This window comes from Pyrgilauda ruficollis, unplaced genomic scaffold (genome assembly GCF_017590135.1).
Source record: "Pyrgilauda ruficollis isolate IOZ18807 unplaced genomic scaffold, ASM1759013v1 scaffold7, whole genome shotgun sequence".
Lineage (NCBI taxonomy): Eukaryota > Metazoa > Chordata > Aves > Passeriformes > Passeridae > Pyrgilauda > Pyrgilauda ruficollis.
The window spans coordinates 282,364-304,169 of NW_024528821.1; the positions used below are offsets into that span (position 1 = coordinate 282,364).

Here is a 21,806-nt window from a genome sequence, read left to right on the forward strand (position 1 = left end):
TAGTGTTAATCCTCAAAAATATATAAAATATTTACCATTTTTTCCCTATTTCATTGACTTTGAAAGTCATTCCTTTTTGCTGGCTTCATTTTGACACTTCATTAGCTGGTGGGTCACCACCTTTTGCTCCACTTAGTAGTGGTTATTTTTCATGCCAACCCAGACAGAGGATTCAGACCTGATTTGTGTTGCAGGTAATAAATGGCAATTATCTGCACCTTTTTCTGATGGGAATCACTGTCTCTGTACTGGGAGAACTAAATCTTTGTAACTTTGATGGAAGTGGATTAAAGTATAAGCAGTCCTTGTCTGGTAACTTACTGGGGCAAACACTCACAGGTCATGCATTCAATTTGGTGTAATTACTGTCATTTAATGATGAGGATGAAAGAAGATAGTGGATACTTAATCAAGCAGATAAGCATATGAAGTTTTGCCTTAAAGATTTAGTGGAACAATACACACAGGACTGGAGAATGGACAGTGAGCAAAGCATGGCCCTGCTGTGGCTGCTCTCCTTTACTCAGAGCACTCAGGACAAACAGTAAATTCTTATTTTTCCTCCATCCTTTTTCTAGAGATGCTATGGCAAAAACCAGGGAAAGAGGAGACCAAGCTCAGCTTCCAGAAATGTAGTTAAATTTCACATTTTTTCCCCATAGATAACAAATGTGAAAGGTGCCAGATTAGATGCACAAGAGTTTGAAATTCCTGGAATCATGAAAGGGTGGGGCTGGCAGGGACCTTAAAGATCCCCTAATCCAACCCCCTTTCATGGACACCTTCCACTACTCCAGGCTCCTTAAATCCCCATCCAGCCTGGCCTTGAACACTTCCAGACTATTCACAGAGCAGACAGCATTGCCACAGTGCCATCAGCTTTGTTTTCTGACTGTAACAATATCACCAGCAGAAACGAAATCCGTCCCAGCTCATACACTTAAAATTCAAACTTTTATTTTACCTATCTTCAAAACCACCGGAGCTCACTGAGCCGTCTGCAGCCTGTAAAATTCTGCATTTCCTCATCCTCACAAGGAACTCCCACTCAAGGCTGCCTCTTCCTGGGCTGAGAGGCTCAGCACAGGCATCGCATCCAAACCCACTCTGCTGCGTGTCCCTGGGATGCAGCACTTCCCAGTGGGCTTTTCCTGGCCATGCTTTACATGCATTATCATGCTCTGCAGGAAACTCAGCAAGCACAGCAGCTTGCCAGAGTAAAAGCAGTTGGTTGGGGCCTCTTGTAATACAGCAGTTCACCAGTTGAAAGGATTGTCTGTACATTTTGCAGCAAGGAAAAAAAAAAAAGAAAAAAAAAAAAGAAGGTGTTGAATAAATATATTCCATGGAGTGGGAAACATGAGCATGAGCCTGGAGTACTCTGAGGAATGCTAACACAGCCAGGATAATGCTACCTCCTGCTTCTGGGAAGATTATTTTCCCAGCCTGAGAAAATGATAGGGCCACAAGTTATATGAAAGGAGATAGCAGGAAGCAGAAATACATATTTCTTTAGATGTGTATTAAGAGAAAATAGTGATGATTATTGAGACATATGACACAGCAATTTAGCTCCAAGATTCTGAGATATGAAACCTCAAAGCAGGATTAGGCTCCTAAACTCACAAGTATATTTTAATATACACCCTCCTCCATCGTTTTCTACTGACTAATGTGGTTGATATCCCAGTTGAAAAAAGTCTGTATTAGACCAAAAGGTCAGGACTTGATTGTCACCATAATTCTGTTCAGACTGATGGACAGAAGGGCCTGATACACAGTTCTGCCCAGTGCAGTATTTAGAGCAATATTAGTTATTTGGTGCATCTGCTCAGAGCCTCTAAAGGCACTGGGACTGAAATCCCAGGGACAACTGCAGGCAAACAATGGAAAGGGACACTGTAGATTTTCTAAACCTCAGATAATTGTCAGATGAGCCTTAGTAAAACATCTCACTGTGTCGTTTCTGCTTGGGAATGCAATTGTTCACCTCCTGCCACGGCAGCTCTGTTTACCTGTGCAGCAGCAGTGGTTAAACATCTCCTGCCTGCAACATCTGTTAAGAACTGGAGGGGTTTCAGACTGTGAACTGTAAAACTCTGATAACAAGACAGAAAGCCTGGCCCAGTGACCCAAAACAAAGGAAGCAATGGATGTAAAAGGGTAATGCTGGGAGAAAGAAGGGAAGTTCTGAATTAACCTGGGATGATGATGTGTTCTGACAGAATGAAGTAACTCCTGCTCGCCGTGCTAAAGCTACGTGGCAGCAGAATGGAACAAAAACAGATGTAGGCTTTGCAAGCAGTGGATAATAGAGTCTCTCCTCTCATACATGAGTAAATAGAGCTGCTGGGATAAATTCTGTCAGCAGCCACTAAAAAATACAAGTAATTAGACATATATTTAATATGCTAGATTTAATACATATTCATTTGAAAAGTCCATAAAGCTACAGCATAAAACCCCAGAGGACCATGCCTGCCTTCTGTAGGGTGTTTTGTTGGGTTTATCTACAGGATATATTGCCCCTATTACAGCAGCTCCTGCTGCAGCTCTGCTCCATCCACATATCACTCCCATTGGAAGCTGTGGAGCAGCTGCATGAGGAAGGGTTTTTTGTTTGCTTTCATCTCCCTGTGCTCCTGCTGGTTCTTCCAGTTCATGCCCCTCATGGCTGGGGGGACCAGCAAACCATAACCCTCATATTCCTGGGTTCCACTGGGCAGGGAACTCTTGCTTCTCCCGGAGGGATGATTCCTTGTCTGCCTTGGATTTCTCACTTTCACTGGAGTCTCCTGGCACCATTAAACAATTTCATATTTCTCTTGTAGCAGCAGCTACGGCGCGCTGTGCAAATACCCCTCAGTGCTCCCCAGCTCCTGCCCTGCCCTGACCTCTGACCAACCTCATCCTGGTGGGATGGAGTGCAAACAAAAACCTCTGGAAGCACCAGGAGCCCAGCCCCAGCCCCTGGCTGCTCTTAGAGCACAGCTTGCTGCTGCCTGTGCTGCACACTCAGCCGTGCCTGAGAGCAAGGCTCAGACAGGCCAGGGCTCAGTGTCTGCATGGAAAAGCCTCTTCTGGGCACTTAAAAGTGCCTAGGAATCGTTTCAGCTCTGTACTGTCCTTCCAGACTGAGAATGTTCCATACCTCTTTCAATTTTCTAGTTAATTTTAGTTGTTGGCAACAGTTAGTCACAGATAAATACAGTGGAGGTACTAGCTGTACATTTTCATGGGGAGAAAAAAAGCTCTGCAGCTTGTAAGATCTTCTGTTCTTTTTGGGAATTTATTAAAACTAATTTTGAACTATGAGAACCTTTTCTGGGTCCTAATTTGAGCCAAGTCTCCTAAAGGACCAGTCTGTCCAAACCAACCATGTAGCTTGGTTTGGACATTTGAGAAAAGGGAAGTGATGCTTCACTTGGCTGAGCAGTCCTGTGCTGATATTTCAGGATGATGCTTGAAATTCTGGCCATCACTGGATCCCAGAGAAATGATGCCTGAGAATGTCATGTTATTGATTGAAAATGTGGATAGTACCATCATGGTTTGAAAGCCACAGCAAGCGAAAACAAAAATAATAATTCCCCAAATGCCAGGGTAATAAATAATATACCAGGAATCATTTGAAGAGATTGCAATGTAGCCTCTGAAAATTTCCTCTTGTGACATTCAAGACATAGAGAGGTGCTTTTTCTGGGATTATTTTTACAAATACATCTATATAAATATTCTCAGTATGTAATACCCTCCTTCTCTCACATCCCTCAAACTGCTTGCTATCATTCTACTCCAGGACATTTTCTGTTACCAAGGAATTCCTGAAGCTTGCTGCCTCCCTGCAATGAAATGGAGCCAGGTTTGTGAGATTTTTTGTGAGACTCCCTCCTTTTGAAAGGGAGCCCAAGGAATCTGCCATGCAGATGGAAATCTGACAGTTGTCCCATTAGCAGTGCAATTACACTGCTGGGTTATTGTGGGAAGAAAAGCTGTGTTTGCTTGTGTGAGGAGCTCCTTTGGCTCAGCAGTTGTTCTCTGCTGCTGTTGCTGCACCCACCAACATCAGGTGGATGAGCTGAGCCCTGTTTTCCAATACAAGTGCACTGTAGCAAGGTAAAACGTTAAGTTAGGCATAGATAAATGTTTCTGATGTGAGGATGTGTAACTGACAGGCAGACACAGGAAGGTTTATTTATATAAAACCAGGAGGGTTCCTCCTCTCCTGCCATTCCTTCCCCAGTGCCTTGCCAGCACACCTTTTGTTTAATTTGCATGGTCAGTGATGGCAGACAGCAGAGCAGCTCAGTCTCCAGCCCATTCACTCTGTAACATCTCCTGCAAAACTGAAAAGGGGTCGCTGCAAACCCCTGGGGTCTCTAATTCTGCCCTGAACATTTTCCCCTGGGGCACATTTGAGCACTGAGGATTTGCCCAGCAGCAGACAGAGGGGTGGAGACCCTGCCTGGCAGAAAGGAGAAGGTGAAGATCAGGTAAAGATCAAACATCAGCTGTGCAGAGCTGGGGGTTCTGTCCCTGCACCCTCAACAGAGGAAATCCCACCCAGCCCAGGGACTGGCACTTCACAAAGCTTCCCTGGCAGCCCTGAACAATCCTCTCAGGGATCCCTGGGGTGCCCCTGGAGGTGCCCTTGATGGTCTCGGGGGTCCCTTCCAACCCAGAATGTTCTGTGACCCCAGGACAAATTCAGCACCCAAACTGAAAATCCCTGCAGGGAAGGAGCACTGCTCCACCCCTGGGATTCCAAAGCCTTACAAGCCCAATTCAGAATCCACTTAAGAAGAGGGGGACTAACGTTAAGAATCTCACTTTAAATTTCATCCTCTCAATTTCCTAGGCAGTGAATGTACAATGACAAATGATTGAAGTGTTAAAAACGGATTTCTTTACCTGGCAAAGCAAATGAACATTACTGCCCAGCAAACCAGGAACATGTGAGTGTGAATGGTGTGGTTTATAAATCTGTGTTGTCCTAAAATATCTGTCAGTATTGCTGCAACAAACAGAGCTGAAACACTGCAAAAATTAGAAAGTTGATTTCTTTGACAATTCTTAGAGGTCCTGTCTGCCACTAGCCTTAATGTCTGCTGTTGTTATGTGCTGTTTCTAATGTCTGGCTTGAAGCAAAATATTGCAGTACGTCAAATAAAACAAACTTAATACCAATCAGCTGCACTAATTGGAATGACAGTGACATTCTGCACTACACTTAAGAGTGGAAATACCTTAAAGACAAGATCCTGACATTTGACTGAGATTCCCTGCTCAGGCTAAGGACCTTGTCTGGAAATGCTGCAATCACAGCCCAGAATTCAAAATGCATTAATACAGTTACAGTATTTACACAATGTCTCAAGCCTTTGACACGAGAAATTCTGCTTATACAAGGAACAAGTAGCTCTCTCTCACTCTGGGAAAGAAGGATCTCCTTTTAATTTAATAATGTCAATGCAAAAAAAATAAAAAGGACCAACCACACTACTGACTTAAAATTACATATTTCCTCTGATCCTAGATTAAAATTCAGGGTTTGCTAGAAACCAATTTTCAAAAAATTATGATTTTTTTCCTTTTTTTCTTTTTTTTTTTCTTTTTTTTCTGAGACCAAGCAAGAAGTCCTTTGTGTCAGCCAGTGAGACAAATGGCAATCCCCCACCTGCATGAGGAGTCCTGGCCAGGTTCCACACCCCTATTCCACCTCCCCAGCTCAGGGGGATGAGCTTGGCACCGGGATAAAATCAGTGTTCAGTTTGCAGTGTCCAGTCAGACTGAATGTATGGTGGAATTTGGATTGTGGAGACACTTGTTCACTAAAATAAAAACCAATCAACATGAGCAAGAAGGATTGCATGAGAAAGAAGTGATATTATATTCCTTATTATTTCATAGGAATTAACAGTTGGCAGTAACAATTTACTGAAAAGCTGATGAAAAGGAAGAGGGATTTAATGAAAAGCTGCTTTGGGATGAGGCCACTCCCTTTTCCAGGTAGAACCCAACGCAGAGGATCAGTTTATTGTGATCCCAAATACCAGAAAACAGGACTCATTCTGGATAAAATAGTGCTTTCAAAAGTCAGGATTTTGGGGATCAAGTTCAGGAATTCTCAGTGAGTTCGGGGCAGTGATCACAGAGTGCAATCCCAAAGGCAGCTCCAGAACAGGCACCTTACCTGTGACTGGGATGGAAAAGTTCAACTTTGGCTTTCCAGAGGAATCTTGGGCTGAGATTCCCCCACTGCAGGTCCCTTAAAACTGAGACCTGAAACCAACACACCTAAAATGAGGATGTTTAAAATTCAGATCTCAATCTTTCTGCATTTTTTCCTATTCCTAGCAATTAAATAGGATAAAGTTTAATTAAAAAATGTTAAAAAAAAAAAAAAAAAAGCAAGCACACTGCACAGAACTAGGGACATGAGAAACTTACAGTGCTAAAGAAGCTCGGAGTGCTCCTGCCATGTTAGTTCACTGATGATTAAATTGGTTTAAATATTAGCTACAGTTAGAGCTGTGCAAAATAGACTTTGTTTTTCAGAAATTACACACAACTTTTCAATTTCATAGAACTCTGCACTGCCTCAGTTACGGGCTCCATTTGCAGTGCCGATTAGGTAGCTTTTTGCATCAAAAATGCAAATATAAACACACTTTTGATGCAAAACACTCTTTGCTTGAACACTCTTACGTCTGCTGTGATACCGGCCGGTTTGAGCTCAACACATTTTTCTGTTCCTGGAACTTCACAGTACATTATGGGCTCCAAACAGCCCCACTTGGGGATAAAGAAAACATCCTTAAAGTTATGCAAAACATTCATAACAAAATGCAAATACTGTTTACAGTTTTCAGCATCTCGGTATAGCAACTCATATTCTAAATTGCATCCAGCTCCCAGCTCCATGGAAAGTTTTTAATCAGCCTCTGTGCTGGGTGTTTGTGCTGCTGTCTTGCAGGAAGGCTGGGCCCAGCTTTAGGTGTGAGCCCAGAGATGGATTTAGATAAATTTAACTCTGCCACCTGCAGAATGAGATTCATCCCCTCATTTCTCAGGAGGTTTTCTGGCAGGGGGCTGCCTCCTCTGGGGGTGAGGAAACCAATAGTCAACAGATTGGATTTTAATTCCACCACTGTTAAAATGAATTGGGACCAAGACAGTTATTGCCATCGCAGGCTGCTGGGCGGGTACGGATTGATGTATTTACATTTTATTTTACATTTTGCCAGGACAAGCAAAACACAAACCTCTACTTCCCTCACCCTTGCACCAGGGAGGGATGCAGTCCATCTGCTTCCTGACAGAGCAGCACAGGTCCCCTCTTCCCCCCAGACATATTTACCCTGCACTGAGGAAAAAATCCTCACATTCAGGGCTCAATATTCCATTTCCCAGCATGCTGCATCAATAAACCAATGACACTTCTGCCAGTCCATGCCCTGGTCAATGCTGCCTCCTCAAGAGATGTCCCTGAAACGGTTTGTCCTCACTGTAAGCAGCTCACACTCACCAAACAGTTCTGGAGAGTGGGGAAGAGAAAAACAGATTGCAGAAGAGCCCACAGGGAGAGCAGCAGAGGGTGAGAACCCAGCAGTGGGAGCCTTGCTCAGGTGGGGGCTCAGCTAAAAGCCATTTTCCAAGGAGCAGAGACAAGTGCAGGGTGTTCTAACAGCACATCCTGGCCCTCAGGGGTGAATCCTGCCTGTAGGAGTGAAGTGAGTGCTGCCAGGAAAACTGGGAGGATCTCCTCTACCCGCTTAATTTGCTGAATTTTGTGTTGTGGGATCCTCTGAATCCTTCCCCCTCAGGGCTTTGCCTTGGAAGAACTTACCACAGGGTTTTCCCCACCTAGGTGGACAGCAAGGACTTCCCCATGAAGTCTGGCATATTGTGTCTTTGGAAAATGCTCCCACCTGTTCGTTGGACATTCCTTTCTTCCCCAGTTGGAAAATGCAGATGCTCACTGAGAACTCCAATTTTCTGCTCTGCAAAGGGCAGCCCCTGAAATGGTGTGGAGAGACACAGACCATCTGAAGCAAAACACACAGTGGAGGGAAAATTGGCTTCACAGGTGGAAAAAGCCTGAGGTTCAACAGAAACCTTTTGGTTTAAATCAGATTGTACCTGATCTTTCACACCTGCTCCTTTCCAGACTCAGGCACCTGCAACTGATCCCCCATGAAAGAAATCTGATGAAAATCAAAATGAAAGAAAATGATGGCTGTGTTGGTACTGGATTGTAACAAAAATTGCAGGCTCTGCCTTCATTAGGAGCAAACAGGTTATTAATGTAGGAAAAGCAGCACACTTTGCATGGAAAACATCTTCGTGATCAAAGATCTGTTTTATATAATTTGCTTCCTTGATTATACAAGGAACTACATGTGGAAATACAGTTTTGCTTTACAGAAGAATTCACATTAAAGGCTTCCCCTGCTCATCTCCCTCAGTTCCCACCTCCCTGATCAATGCACCTCTCCTCACTGCAAGTGTTCATCACTCAGGCTCCAGCTGAAAGCCAATAAGGGGAAATTAGTGAGCAACAGCAAAAACCTGAGTGCTGAATAACCCCAGCAGTCTGCAATACCTACAATTAAACCTGGCATAACTTTTCTATCAGATATCTTAATAATTTGCATAAATAGGCTTTATTGAAAGGCCAAAATTTTCCAACAGTCCAACCAGACCAAGACACAGAGCCGGTGTCCAGCAGATGCATTTTTGTTGCCCTCCAGGTTCTTTTTACTTTGCATTTGGGATTTTAAATTTTGCCTCCCAGTGCTAAGCTTGACCCTCAGACTGGAGCCTGTGTGGCTCACAGATAAATAGCTGCAAGCCTGAGTCACTTGCTGGGCCACACAGGGGAACAGATCAAGAGACCTTTTATCTACTGTGCCAGTCCTTTGCCAAATGCAGGAACCAGGAATGTTCAGATTTTACAGGGCAAAACACATGGTGAGCTCAAGGCAGACACAAATGAATGGCAAAAGACAACACTTCCCTGGTAGAGTCCACTGAAACCCAGAGAAATGAAGTTTGTTCTTTTTAAATTGTTCTTTTGTGTAAAAGGGATTATGCCACCTGTGATTTAGTGCTTCTTTAAATGGCTTCTGCTGTACAAGTCAGATTACCAAAATGAAATGATTTAGGAAGAAAATACAATGGTAGATGCAAAAAAAAACCCAGAAGCACCTGAAATAGTTTCTGCTGAATTATTTGGAGTTATGTTCTTGTCCCCTCTTGTAAGCTGTGTCTACTCCAGTTTATGGCTATCACATTCTGGAAGAACTCCAAGTGAAAAGAGCACTAAGCCCCTCACTTCAGCAGGTATGCAAGTCTTGCAATAAATGCAGAACTATTGCAGGGGCAAAGCAGCTTCTTCTGATTCCAGATTTTTAAAAATTAGGTATCTAATTCCACTTATAGTTAAGGAACATCCTTTAAATTAGCTTCAGTTTTATATATTGTAAAGTCTTGCATTACAGAAACTTGTTTTCTAAGCTTCTGGCAGCTCCTCAGTGATCTCTGAAGAGAACACTCCACTTTAGGCATGGGCACTTCTGTCTGAATTTTGCAGGGAAAGTTTGTGCTGAATTTTGTCAGTGCCGTGCTGATGATGGCCACCAAAGCTCAGCAGGCAAGAAGAGAACGGTGACAATTTCCAAACTGCAGTTTAGGTGTTTGGAAGGCAGATGTGGCTGAGGGGGTGGGTGCAGCCCTTTGCCCTCCCCAGGGCACCCTGGGCTGTGCAGCAGCATCACCCTCATGGACCAAAATTCTGGCAGCGCAGGCTGGGAGCTGAGCAGCACTCGTGCTGCTGGTGAAACCCACCAATGCTCTGAGCCTGCCCCCTCCCCTCCCTAACTCAGCACTTGGCCTCTCTGTGCCACCACTGGTTTTCTCTTTGAGGCCTCTCTGTTTTCATTATTGGTCAAACATTCACAAATCCCTTTACAACACGGTTTTGTACGTGTTTTGTTCCCCCTCGTTATTTCTTCCTGTCCTTTCTGGCATTATGTGTTATTCCAAGTGCTGCTTTCCAACATTTCCAAATGTGTAAATCAGGAAGTTCCTCGGGATGTTTTTGCCAGCATGACTGAGAGCTCAGACTGACAGCGGATTATCACTGTCCCTCTTCCTGCTTTTGTTGATCCCTCACTATTCAAAAGTCAGATGCTTGTCTCCCACTCTCCTCAAGTGGAGAGAACTCTTTTCTACCAGTGCGTGCTTTAAATATCCCATTGAGTAGGACTGCCATAATAAAGTCATAATTAAGTTATGCTGTTGTGAATGGCTGCAGATTACTCACTGCTGTTCCGTGCCTGATGTACAAATATAATGGGGATGGTTCAAAAGACACTTCCATTGTGCCTGGGTAAATTCACAGCAGCTTGGAGATACTTGGAAATGCTTTCTCCCAAACAGAATCCGTGCCCAGTTTTGTGGAAAAGAATTTATGAAATACTTTTTAACCACGATGAAGATTACTTTTAAGTTTCACATTGTGAGTATTTAAAGGCAGGGAATCAGCTACTTACAGGTAATTATGAGATGAAAACATTCATGTCATAAACCAACAAATACTCTACCAGCATGCACAGGGTGCTAAAGAAAGCAATGACCATTTTAATAAACCCATACATTGATATTAGCATTATCAAAAAAAAACCAAAAAACCAACAAACCCACAATTAATAATGCCTCAAGAATCAAAACTTTACAAAATGTAATATTTATGTGGGCATTTGCAGAAGGTTTGGGGGAATGTTTTATATATCTGTGTGGTGCCTTTGACCATTTCTGGCACATCTTTTCCACATATAAAAAGTTACCTAAGGAGAGTGGTATCAACATGGCTGCTCATATTCATTGGGGTTATATCCAATTGGAACTTTGAGAAAAATTCAAATCTCTCTATACTGTTGTGCAGTTCAGTCTGTTCTGATGTCAATGATGTCTGTGACATCACTGACAGTTTTGAAGGGAAGAGTCTGTGAAGTTTCTGTTCTTATAAGACCATTCTGGCAATGAATTAAATTATTTGGAAAACATCAGCAATAGCTGTCTGACTATATGTCTGCTTAGAAATTCTATATTGAAATCCAGCCTCTTAAAATAAATATGGACCCATGGGATTTGTTCATTGATTCCCTTTTATTGGTATTTTTGTAAAAATTAAATTGTATCACCATGATTTAATTTGGGTTTTTTAAAATGATAAACTTTTCTTGGGTTATTTGGTTTTTAAAGTCCTCCTTCATTGGAAAAGGCACCTGGTTCCCCAAATTCAAGTCAAATAGAATTGACACCTCAGAGAAAAAAAAGACAGAAATCCACAAAACGACAGTAAGCTAAAATGGAATGTAATTTCAGCATGACAATTTTATACAGCAAACCCAGGCTTTGAGGTGATGGTACTCAACAGGAAATAATCATGATAATCAAGTAAAACATTGGTGCATCTACCAGAATACCAGAATCATGGTATGTATATCTTTATTACAGTTTTTAGAATACATGGATTAACAATGGCCAGGCTGTGATTTCATCAAATTCCTATTTTAAACATTACATACAAACACAGAGCTGTTTAAAAAATAGAAATGCATGAGTTTTGTCACCTTTTTTTTTTTTTTTTTTTAATTTTTTTTTTTTTTTTTTTTGGCATCAGGAGTCCTATGACTTCCAAAAGGGAAATCAAATGGTGCATGGTAGCAGATTGACTGAACTGTAATAGGTTATTGTTCACATTCTGTGGCATATGTATCACCTCAAACAGTGCTGGAAGCACTCCAAGAACAAATCCTTCTCCTCTCCCACTCTCCCCGTGGCACCAGCGGGTGCTTGCAGGACTGCAGGGTGCACAGGCTCACACAACTCCCTCCCTGGAGCACAAAAGCAGCTCTAGGAGACCTGGAGACACCTGAAGCTGAGGCATTTGGCTGCACCTGCTTTGATTCATTTATTTTTTTTTTTTTTTAATTATTTTTTATTTACATTTCGTGTGCATGCGTGGGCGTGTGCGGAGACACCGCAGAAGAAGAGGTTCCTCACAATACTTATTTCAAAATGAGTTTAAACTTGCAAATACAGTATGGCACATCAGAGGTGGGCTGGACACTGCTCAGCGCTTGTCCTGCCCGACCTTGCAGCACTTGGAAGGCAAACAGCAAAGTAGAACTCAGCCAAGCCTTTGCTGAATGGAAAAAAAAGCAATTTACACACACAGGGAAGTTTGCTCCCACAGAACTATTACCTCTTTGAAATATTCACCAGCTAGATCATTCTCAGGGCAGGAAGGGCTGAAGTCACCCATCCAAGCAGGGTTTGCCTGAGGGACGTGAAAGCTGAAGGCTGCAAAGTTTCCTTAACAAAAGCTATAGGAGGATTTCCAGAGCCAAACCTAAAACTCAGCCAGATTCTCAGAGTTTGGTGTGTTGTGGGATGAATTTAAAGTAGGTTGTTAATGAATTGTGGCTTGGATAGAAACCATGAAAATATTTTGGGTTTTTACAGCATTTGTCTGAGGTAGTACATATACCACACACAAAAATGCAAAAATATACAGATATTCATGATTATTTGCATATTACAGAAGGGAACTATGGGAACGCTCTTGTATCTCCATTCTCAAGAAGAACAGATCATTTCAGATCACACTGCTCACACTGACCACAGTCAGCTGAAACCAGAACAGGGGACAGCATCCCTGGAGCTGTTTGCCCTCCGAGGCACTGCTCCTGTTTTGGTTAGAGCCAAATAATCAGATTAACACCAACATCCCGGCTGTGCCGGGCACGGACCCCTCTGGATCCCACACAAACACACAGGACAGAGCAGCTTGCACTTGTTCTCCCAGCAAACTGCACCAAACCGGAGCAGGAGGAGCCCAGAGCCTCTCCATTTCTGAGCTGCACTGCCAGGAGCTCAGCACAGATTTGCGCGTTTGTACACGACCGAAACATTTCGTTCCCGTGACATTCGGAGGCTGAGTTCGATTCATCGCAAAGGTTAAAATTATCTTCCTCTTAAATAAACTAAGAAATGTAAACAGTGTAACATCGTTTAAAAAAAAAAAAACCACCTCTCTCAGAACCTGTAACTGGTAGAATGTGAATGCAAACAGATGTGCTGGTATATTGTTAACGTCATGTCTCAGAGGACAGAGAGTGAAACATAATTAGCAAGAAATTTATGTATGAACCCTCCAGTGATTTTCTTTCTGGGATTACTTTGAATACAAATATAATTTAACTGATATATTTCATTCTTTTTTAAAATTAGAAAATAAGGCAAGTGCATTTCTGAAAAAGGTGCTACTCTTCTACACTTCTAGATAAACATGTGACACCTCTGAAAATTAGATCAATAATAAAAACATTAAAAATATCTGCAATTTAATATAGACTGAAAAACTATCAAAAGACAAAGTGACCAGCATCAATTTCAGAAAATATTTTAGACTTCATAAATACGAGCACCCTATATTTACATAAATTATCTTCTAAACTAGTTTTCCTTTGAAAGACACTTTCGTTCTAACAGATATGTCCATTAAATTATAGAAATGTTTCAAATATGAAAAAAATAGTAGTAAAATAGAAGCATCAGATGATGTTGTTATTTTGGATTTGCCTTTTTTTCCTAAGATTTGGTTCTTGAAAATCTGTAGCCAGCTTTCACAGAGCTTTCAAAAAAAAAAATATAACCCATGGAAATGAAAAACTTGTGCACTAATAACTACTGCTATCGTATAAAGATTCTGTGGAGAGCTTTTGAGTTTTCACATATAAAGATTATACCAATACTCGTAAATCCCAGCAAAATGCTAATTTCAAAATCTGAATTCTAAGACACTATTGATTTTTATAGACATTATGAACCTAATCCTTTAAACTGGCTTTGTACATTAAGCACATTTTTATGAGTGTAAATTTAATAGTTCCATTTAAAGAAGCAGTGCTTCAATACAAGGCTGATGTTGACCTTGCACAAAACAGGACAGAATTCTTTTTAGCTCTTACTGATTAACAAGGAGACAAAATCCTGTTGCATGTTTTTTTTTTCTTATTTTTTTTTTTCCTGAAGTACCATAAAACTCTTCAGTTTGTTCCTAAAGCCCCTAAACAGTTTAGGGAGAGCATTTAGTTGACAGCAAGCATTTCACTAGGCTTCAGTGGTATTCCTATGTTTAGAGCTACGGGCAAACCCCCTGTATTCTTTGAAGAAAAAATAAAAATTACAATTCAATACTAGATTGAAAAGGAGCTGTATATTTTCTTACAATGATGCAGTCTGTAATTGTGGGAATTTATCCCAAACTAGTCCAATAGTTTTCAGAGGATCTCAGCAGAGAAGCAAAAATAATCTACTGTACAAAGATGCTCAAGCAGTAGTGCAAAGATCCACTGCCCCGGGAGCAAAGTCCCTCCAGAGCAAGCAGTTTGTGCACAGAAACCACTGACACCTCACCTTCCAAACAGCCTTTACAGACACTAAAAAAACCCCCAAGTTCCCCACAACCCCAGGCAATAAAAGCATCCACAACAATTTCATCAATCAGTGATAAGCATCAATAATCTGAGAACAAGTGCCAGCTGCTGCAGAGCATCCTGATTCTTTACAAATATCACAGCTCAGCAACTTATGCAGTAGTTCCACTGGGATTCCACCTCAAATCCTCCATCCCCTCCAGGTGAGCAGTGGACCCTCAGTGGCCAGGATGGGACAGCTGGCCACTGCCCTGGGGACAAAGGGGACAGTGGCTCCCCAGGGAGTGCCAGGACAAGCAGTGGCAGCTGCTCACCTGAGGAACTGCAGTGCAAGGGCCTGGACACAAAGGGCAACAGCAGGAGCTTCCCAAAAATCAGCCTTGCTCACTGCCAGGCAGTGCTCCAGGTAGGAATTGTGTTGGTAGCTGCTGAACTCTCAGCACTAAAATCCACCAGTGGAGACCCCCCTACGTATTTTACCTGAGAAACAGAGGAAAAACTCAGAGGCAGTTCTGACAAACTTCACCGTGGAGCTTGTCTCTAAAAACCTACACACAGGCATTTTAGCATCATCAAAATAGGACAATCATACTTCCCCCCAAATAGCTTTATAAAGAATATATAAGTGCACAATTAGAAAAATCCCTCCTTAGATACAGTTAAAAACATATTCTGCCCTTGATATCATTTTGGAAAAATCCTATGCTCTGTTTTATTTAATTTTTTTTTTCTTTTTAGCAGTGATAAGTAACTACACCTCATCACATCATCAGAAGTGTAGATATGTGCTGTATCCTACTGGCAGCTGAAACAGCTGAATCCACCAGGCTTTACATTGAGATAAGGTTTTCAGCAACCTGACTGGGGCTATGTGTTGCTTTTTTATGGTTACAAAAAAGATTCTGATAATGTAGACCAGCTCATCTCTGAATTTATTAACATACAATTTTATTATTTTTCCTTTCATGTTCAAATCAGAACTGCAAATGGAATCCACAGCTGTACTCTTTCAACAGAAGTGTGTTTTCTTACCCATATAAAACATAACCTAGAAATCCCCAACTCCTTTCATGTGAGTTGCCAGCTTAAACAAAAAGGGGTGATGAAAAAAAGAAAGAACATAAGAAAATAAGATATATACCCTACTGTTTAACACTGTTTACAGATCTTGGTAGTTGGGGTAATAAGATACAGTATGTGGATTTTTTTTAGCAACTGCTTTAAAATTACATATTCTTACACCATCTCATTTAATCAATACCAGTATTCCTTTATGATCATTGCCAATTTGGATGATAAACTCTTCCCAAAGCACATCCATTTCATTGTAAATAAAACAATTCATTAATTCTTTGGCATCAGAAGAATCATACAGCTGCAATTGCTCCGTTGTGTCGAGAACGAGACCTTTCCAAAGTCACTCGTTTGTTATCTGCAACAAAAAGAGAGAAAAAACAAATCACCACAAGATTTGAAACACGGATAATGCAATGTCAAGAGGTTTTCAAACAGCCCTGAAAATCATTCTGAATGATATGTAAATAAGTAAGTAGGAGACTGGATCAGAGAAGTTTCACACTGCAGCTGCCAGACTGAGTTCAAGAGTTCTGCAATCAGCGATAAATTACTTTCTTGATCAGAGAAGCTGGGTGATAAAAGCATTAGGAGAATCCTGAAACACAGTCCCCTTGGAAACAGCACATAATAAAGGCAATTCTGGGTAAAAAAATCTTTCAAATTTTATAAATAATTTATGCACAGAATCCCTGGAAATATACATTTCAAGTTTCATGGGAAGGCACTGACCAGTGCAGTGGTGAAAACCTGCTAGATGCTCCAAGCCTAAAAGCCCAAACACCTCTCAGTGTAATTTGGTACAGAGTTAAAAATAGAACAGTTAAATCAGCCACTTCCTAAGCATTTCCTGATTGTGCAACGTGAACAACTTTCAGTACAAAATATTACCCAGTAATTATTGCAATGAATAATAAATACGTCTCTATCACAGGAAAACAATCACCAAGTACCAGCCACGCTCCTAAATGCCTTTACAATAAAATTTTAAAGCCATGAATACACACACACAAAAAGGGGCAGGAGATTAAACCCCACTCAGTGTTCTGCAGGTTTGCATCTTTCTTTTTGACAAAGAGATTTTATTTTTTTTTAAGCATTTCTATTTATTGAAGGGCCTTCAGGTACATTTGGGGCAGACAAAGCCCACCCAAAAGGGACCACAGGTCACAGATTTTCACACTTCTATAAATTTGGTCCATTTGCATTTTGGGGGTTAATCTTCCAATTGCAGTTTCAGGTAATGAAGTCATTGATCCCAGATTTGCTCCCCTCCAATTCACTTTTGTTTCCATTTCTCAGGCCTGAGGCAGTGAGGTGTCCTTGGTTCCCAGGCCTGGAGAGGAATTGTTGTGTCTGCCCAGAGTGGGAAAGCAGCAGCTCACACTGTGCGTGGAGTTTAGAGTTACACACTAAAGAACTGCAGCATCACAAATACATGGAAAATAGAAAACCTCCAATCTTAAGGCATCAAAGTCACTTCAGAGGCAAAACACCTGCCGGGCCCACTGCAGGCACTCAGCTTTTCCCAAAGACTCAGCTCCCCCTGCCTGCCCAGCCTGTGCCACGCTGGGCACAGCTGGGTCCCCAACACCCCTGGGGGTGCAAACACGGTCTGTGAGCTGGTTTTTGGGTGAATTTGAGCGCCAGGGGAAGGGCTGGAGCAGGGATCCGCTGGGATGCAGCAGCGGCTGGGGGCACCTGCAGGGCCGGTGCCAAGGGGCTGTGGCCGGGCTCTGCCCAGGTGTCCAGCTGGCACAGGCACAACACAGGGCACAAGTGACCAGCAGGAGACTCCTCCTGACCCTGAAGGCACTGGGCACTGCCCTAGGATGGGCTGCAGGCTCCATGCTCACAGATATTCCATCCATTCCTGGAAGCAGGCTGGGCACGGGGTGGCCAAGGTGACCCGCAGAGTCCTCAGCGCTGCTCTAACCCAGCAGAGCCAGAAAGGGACAGGCCATCAAAGGGGACAAAAAAGTCATCTCTGTGATCTGCTCCCGGACAGAGAACAGAAGCTGCAAAATCAGCCTCCCCTTCCCTGCTCAGTGCGAGTGTCTCCAGTGCTGTGGGGAATGAACGGCTCCTTTAGCAAGATTATTAGTTCTTTTTATAGTTCTGCCTTGCCTCCTTTTCCTAATGAACCTAGCCATGCATAAAGTATTCAAATTACCCTAAGTCAATCTGTTTTGCATGGGAATAAATCTCTGCGCTGGTTGCAGTGTCACTAAGAGCTGGAAATTAAAGCACAAAGGGAGGGAAGTGATCAACCGCGAGTGCTGCTGCTGCTCCCAGAGCAGAGGCTGCAGCCATACCTGCTCTCAGTGGTCCTCAACCAGCCTCAAGCCATCAACTCCACAGGTTAAAAACAGATGAACAGAGTATTACAACTGTTGGTTTTGATTTTTTTTTTAATTTTTTTTTTTTTTTTTTTTTTTTAAGATTTTTCTCCTTTCAGTTTTTTTACCATCACGCAAATTGCAAATCTGGGCTGGAACTTCAGTCAAACCACAAAAGAAAATTGTAAAAAAAAAAAAAAAAAAAAAAAAAAATTCCTTCTTCAGGTAATAACAAAGTGTTCTTAATACACTATGTGTTAAGTTAAAACAAAGGGTTTGTACATTAGGTATGAAACTGGATCGGGCTGGCATTTCAGTTACTTGAGCAAGAATGTTGAAAAATCATTAAATTTCTATCACTTTCAACATGCACATTCACTTATCTCCAACATCTGTATTTACCTTTTTTATGTAACAGACCGTATTGAATACAACACAAAGCAAGTCTGGCTCATAAACATGACTGACTATTCTGGCATAAAATCAACTCTAACATCAATAAATGGTAAAACTCTCTCCTTTTGTGAGGGGGGGATGGAGAGGGAAAATAAGAGTAAGTTAAAAGTAGTTGAAATGAAATAAAAACTCACTGCCCAAAGGCTCAGGTGTACTTTGAAAACACGCAAACATGACTAGAAAACGTGATCACAGGTTCTGTGTGTACCAGCCAGGCCTTCTGGGTAACCCCACAGCGAGAGAATTGTATTTCTCACTTTAATCTTAGAAGTCCATTTCTTTTAAAAGCAGGGCACACCCACTCTGCTCCCATTACAGACATTAAAATCTATCTCAGAAGTGAGCACACGACCTTCAAAGTGGCCTCTCAATCTGCTGAAAGGATTTTAGAGCAGTGAAAGGTAGAAGAGTGAAGGATTAAAATGGGAAACGAAGCAGATTTTTATATCACAAAATAATCTCCATCTTTTAGCTAGCTGGATCAAATGAAAATGAAGTAAATATAAAATTAAATGCTGAGGAATCAAATCAGCAGTTCCTTTTTAGTACACATAACCCTGGAATGCAATGGTGACCCTGCAAAAAACAAATGGACTTTGTTATAAAAACAATTCCTTGCTAAAATCTTCTTGCGCTCAGCAGAGTACCAAGATGGGAATAAACCCTGCAAAATCTATTTTTCCTTTCCTTAATGCTCCTTCATTAGCTCTGTTATTAAAAGAGAAGTCTCAATAGCTGCCACAGATTTATTAACTCAGCAGCTTGTTATCAACACAGAACTCAGTTATATGAGGAGAAAAATAAATGGTACTTTGCACAACTGCAGTACTAAGATTAAGTGACTTTTTCATTTCATTTTCTCCTTATCCACTCTTCCAGGTAGTAACTTTATGCACTCCTAATTATAAACCCTATTTTTTTATGAGCAATCAATGCTAGTATTAATAGAGATGTTGTGCAGTCCAATGGACTGGTCATGACACCAAGATATCTGATAATGGAAAAGACAGAGTCCATAAAACCATACCTCAAAGGTACCTGACTGGAATTTGCATTATTCTGCAACAAGGAAAAAAAGTTCTCTTCTATCATTATCTCTCAGCCCCGACATTAAAATTATAAATGTGTTACAAACTGCTACCTTGGGCTTGGAACCTTGTTTGACTCCTTTTTCCCCTTCTCAATCACCTCCCCAAGGTGAAAGAATTGACCTTTCCACAGCTGACAATAATAATAATAAAAACTGTTCCATGCTCACAGAAAGGAGGTCCTGGTTTGACTTGCCTTGAAAATGATCACAGCAAGAAGGTAGAACTCTCAGCAGTTAATAAAATATTTAAAATTTCATCTTTTTGAAATAGTTTTGACTATGCAAAAGAGACAGAAATGTGTGCTGTAAGGGAATTTGTATGGCCCGTGCCTTTGGGAACCAATGAAAGCCTTTACATCAAACATTTATTTCTTCATTCATGTAAAATCTTGTTCACCAGGAAATCCTACTGAAACACATCTTGTTTTCATGAGCAACCAAAGGAAAAATACTCCTGCAGTCCCAAGCACTGCAGCAGTAAAACAGGGAAAACAGCAAGACAATTTCCTACAGGTGGGGGATGATTACAGAAAAAAATGAGGAAACAACTCCTTTTAGTGGGTTTTAAATGGATAAAGTGTCACAGCAGATGGATTCCAAGGATCAAACACCTCATCTGTAATAAAGATTACACTGGCATTTACTCTATAGAAAATGGTGAAAACCTGAATTTTGTTTTACAAGCATCACTTTTTTTTCTGATCAGGATAACCAAATATTTTCTAGTGTCACTGATTAAAATTGTGGCAAATTAGGTTAAATTCAATTCACTTGAGCCTGGGTAGCCTCAAATTTTCTCCTGGAGCTACCCAAGCACAGGGAAAACTCATAAGCCAACTCATAATTTGCTGTAACGGCACATTACCAACTGCTTGAGGATCAAACACCTCATCTGTAATAAAGATTACACTGGCATTTACTCTATAGAAAATGGTGAAAACCTGAATTTTGTTTTACAAGCATCACTTTTTTTTCTGATCAGGATAACCAAATATTTTCTAGTGTCACTGATTAAAATTGTGGCAAGTTAGGTTAAATTCAATTCACTTGAGCCTGGGTAGCCTCAAATTTTCTCCTGGAGCTACCCAAGCACAGGGAAAACTGAAGCCAACTCATAATTTGCTGTAACAGCACATTACCAACTGCTTGGAGGAACAACCCAAGTAAAAAAATATTAAAAATTAATATTATTAATAATATTTTTGGTTTAGTTTTATTATTGTTGTTTTTATTTTATTATTATTTTCTTCCTTTATCGACTGCAGGCTCCTTCATCACCTTTAGCATCCCACAGTGAAAGGTACATTTTTTGGAAAATGGAATTGGTAGAACCTGAGGCAGAAGCAGAACTGACCCAGAATAAACCAGCAGGGAAGTCCATCCACAGCCAGCACCTCTTTAGCAGCTGACACTGCCTGTGGTACTGCCTGGCCTGTCCCTCTGACATTATTGGAGATCCCAACTGAGAAAAAGGCCAGGAAAGGAAATTAAGAGCATCAAAACTGCTGTTGCTGTCTGGAGCAAAACCCTTTTTGAGAGAAAATGGCTCTCCTAACCTCAATTCTGTTAAGATTCAGCCCATCTCTGTGAGATTTGATTTCAAATTGATCTTTCAGAATGTATGGCCTATAGAGAAAAAAAAAAAAATAGCAATAAGGTAAAAATCAGTTATGGGAGAAATACAGCTGAAATAACACTGCAGAAAAGGGGCTGAAATAGCTCTTTTCAAAAGATCCTTATTGCCAAGAGATGAAACAAGCAAATAAAACACTTCTAACTGGGTTAAGGGACACTGTACAGTTAACATGTTTTCTGTTAACTTTTTAAGTATTTAAACCACTCTCATTTCAACCCAAAAATGCCTGGCAAAATCTGACCTTGGCCCTTCATAGCCATCACACCAGGGCATCTGACATTCACTTGGGTTTGATATTTCTGTAACCAAAAATGAGAACAGACCAAGTCATCCAACATCCCTGCTCTCAGCTTTTTGTGTTTTATTTTTTGCTAAACAGAAGCTCAAATTCTTGACAATCAAAGTTAAATGCCAGCTAAAAAGGTTATTTTAGCATCAGTTTCAAAGAAAACATCGAGATTTCAAGCAAACCCTGGAGCTGTAAGGTCAAATTCTATAAATCCTGGTTTATTTTGGTCTAGGTCAAGACTTTCATGTGAAAGCTGAGTGATAACCTGGGTTTATAAATGTTATGATCGAGAAACAGAAACTTACCCTTAAGCCAAAAGGAAAGAAAAATGTTTTTGGTGTTTGCTTTTTTGTTGTATTTGGTTTTTTTAAGCCCCCAAATGAAGATAGCACAGCTGAACACATTAATTATA

The 21,806-nt window shown here is 41.2% G+C and overlaps 1 protein-coding gene across 1 annotated transcript in view; it reads right to left on the reverse strand.

The window, feature by feature from the left end:
• Positions 1-11,497: 11,497 nt before the first annotated feature.
• Positions 11,498-21,806, reverse strand: part of DIAPH2 (diaphanous related formin 2) — a 168,715-nt gene continuing 158,406 nt past the window's right edge. The window contains exon 28 of the mRNA XM_041485318.1: positions 11,498-15,942. Within this exon, the coding sequence (XP_041341252.1) occupies positions 15,878-15,942 (65 nt within the window). The 3' untranslated portion in view covers positions 11,498-15,877. The remainder of the gene's footprint in view (positions 15,943-21,806) is intronic.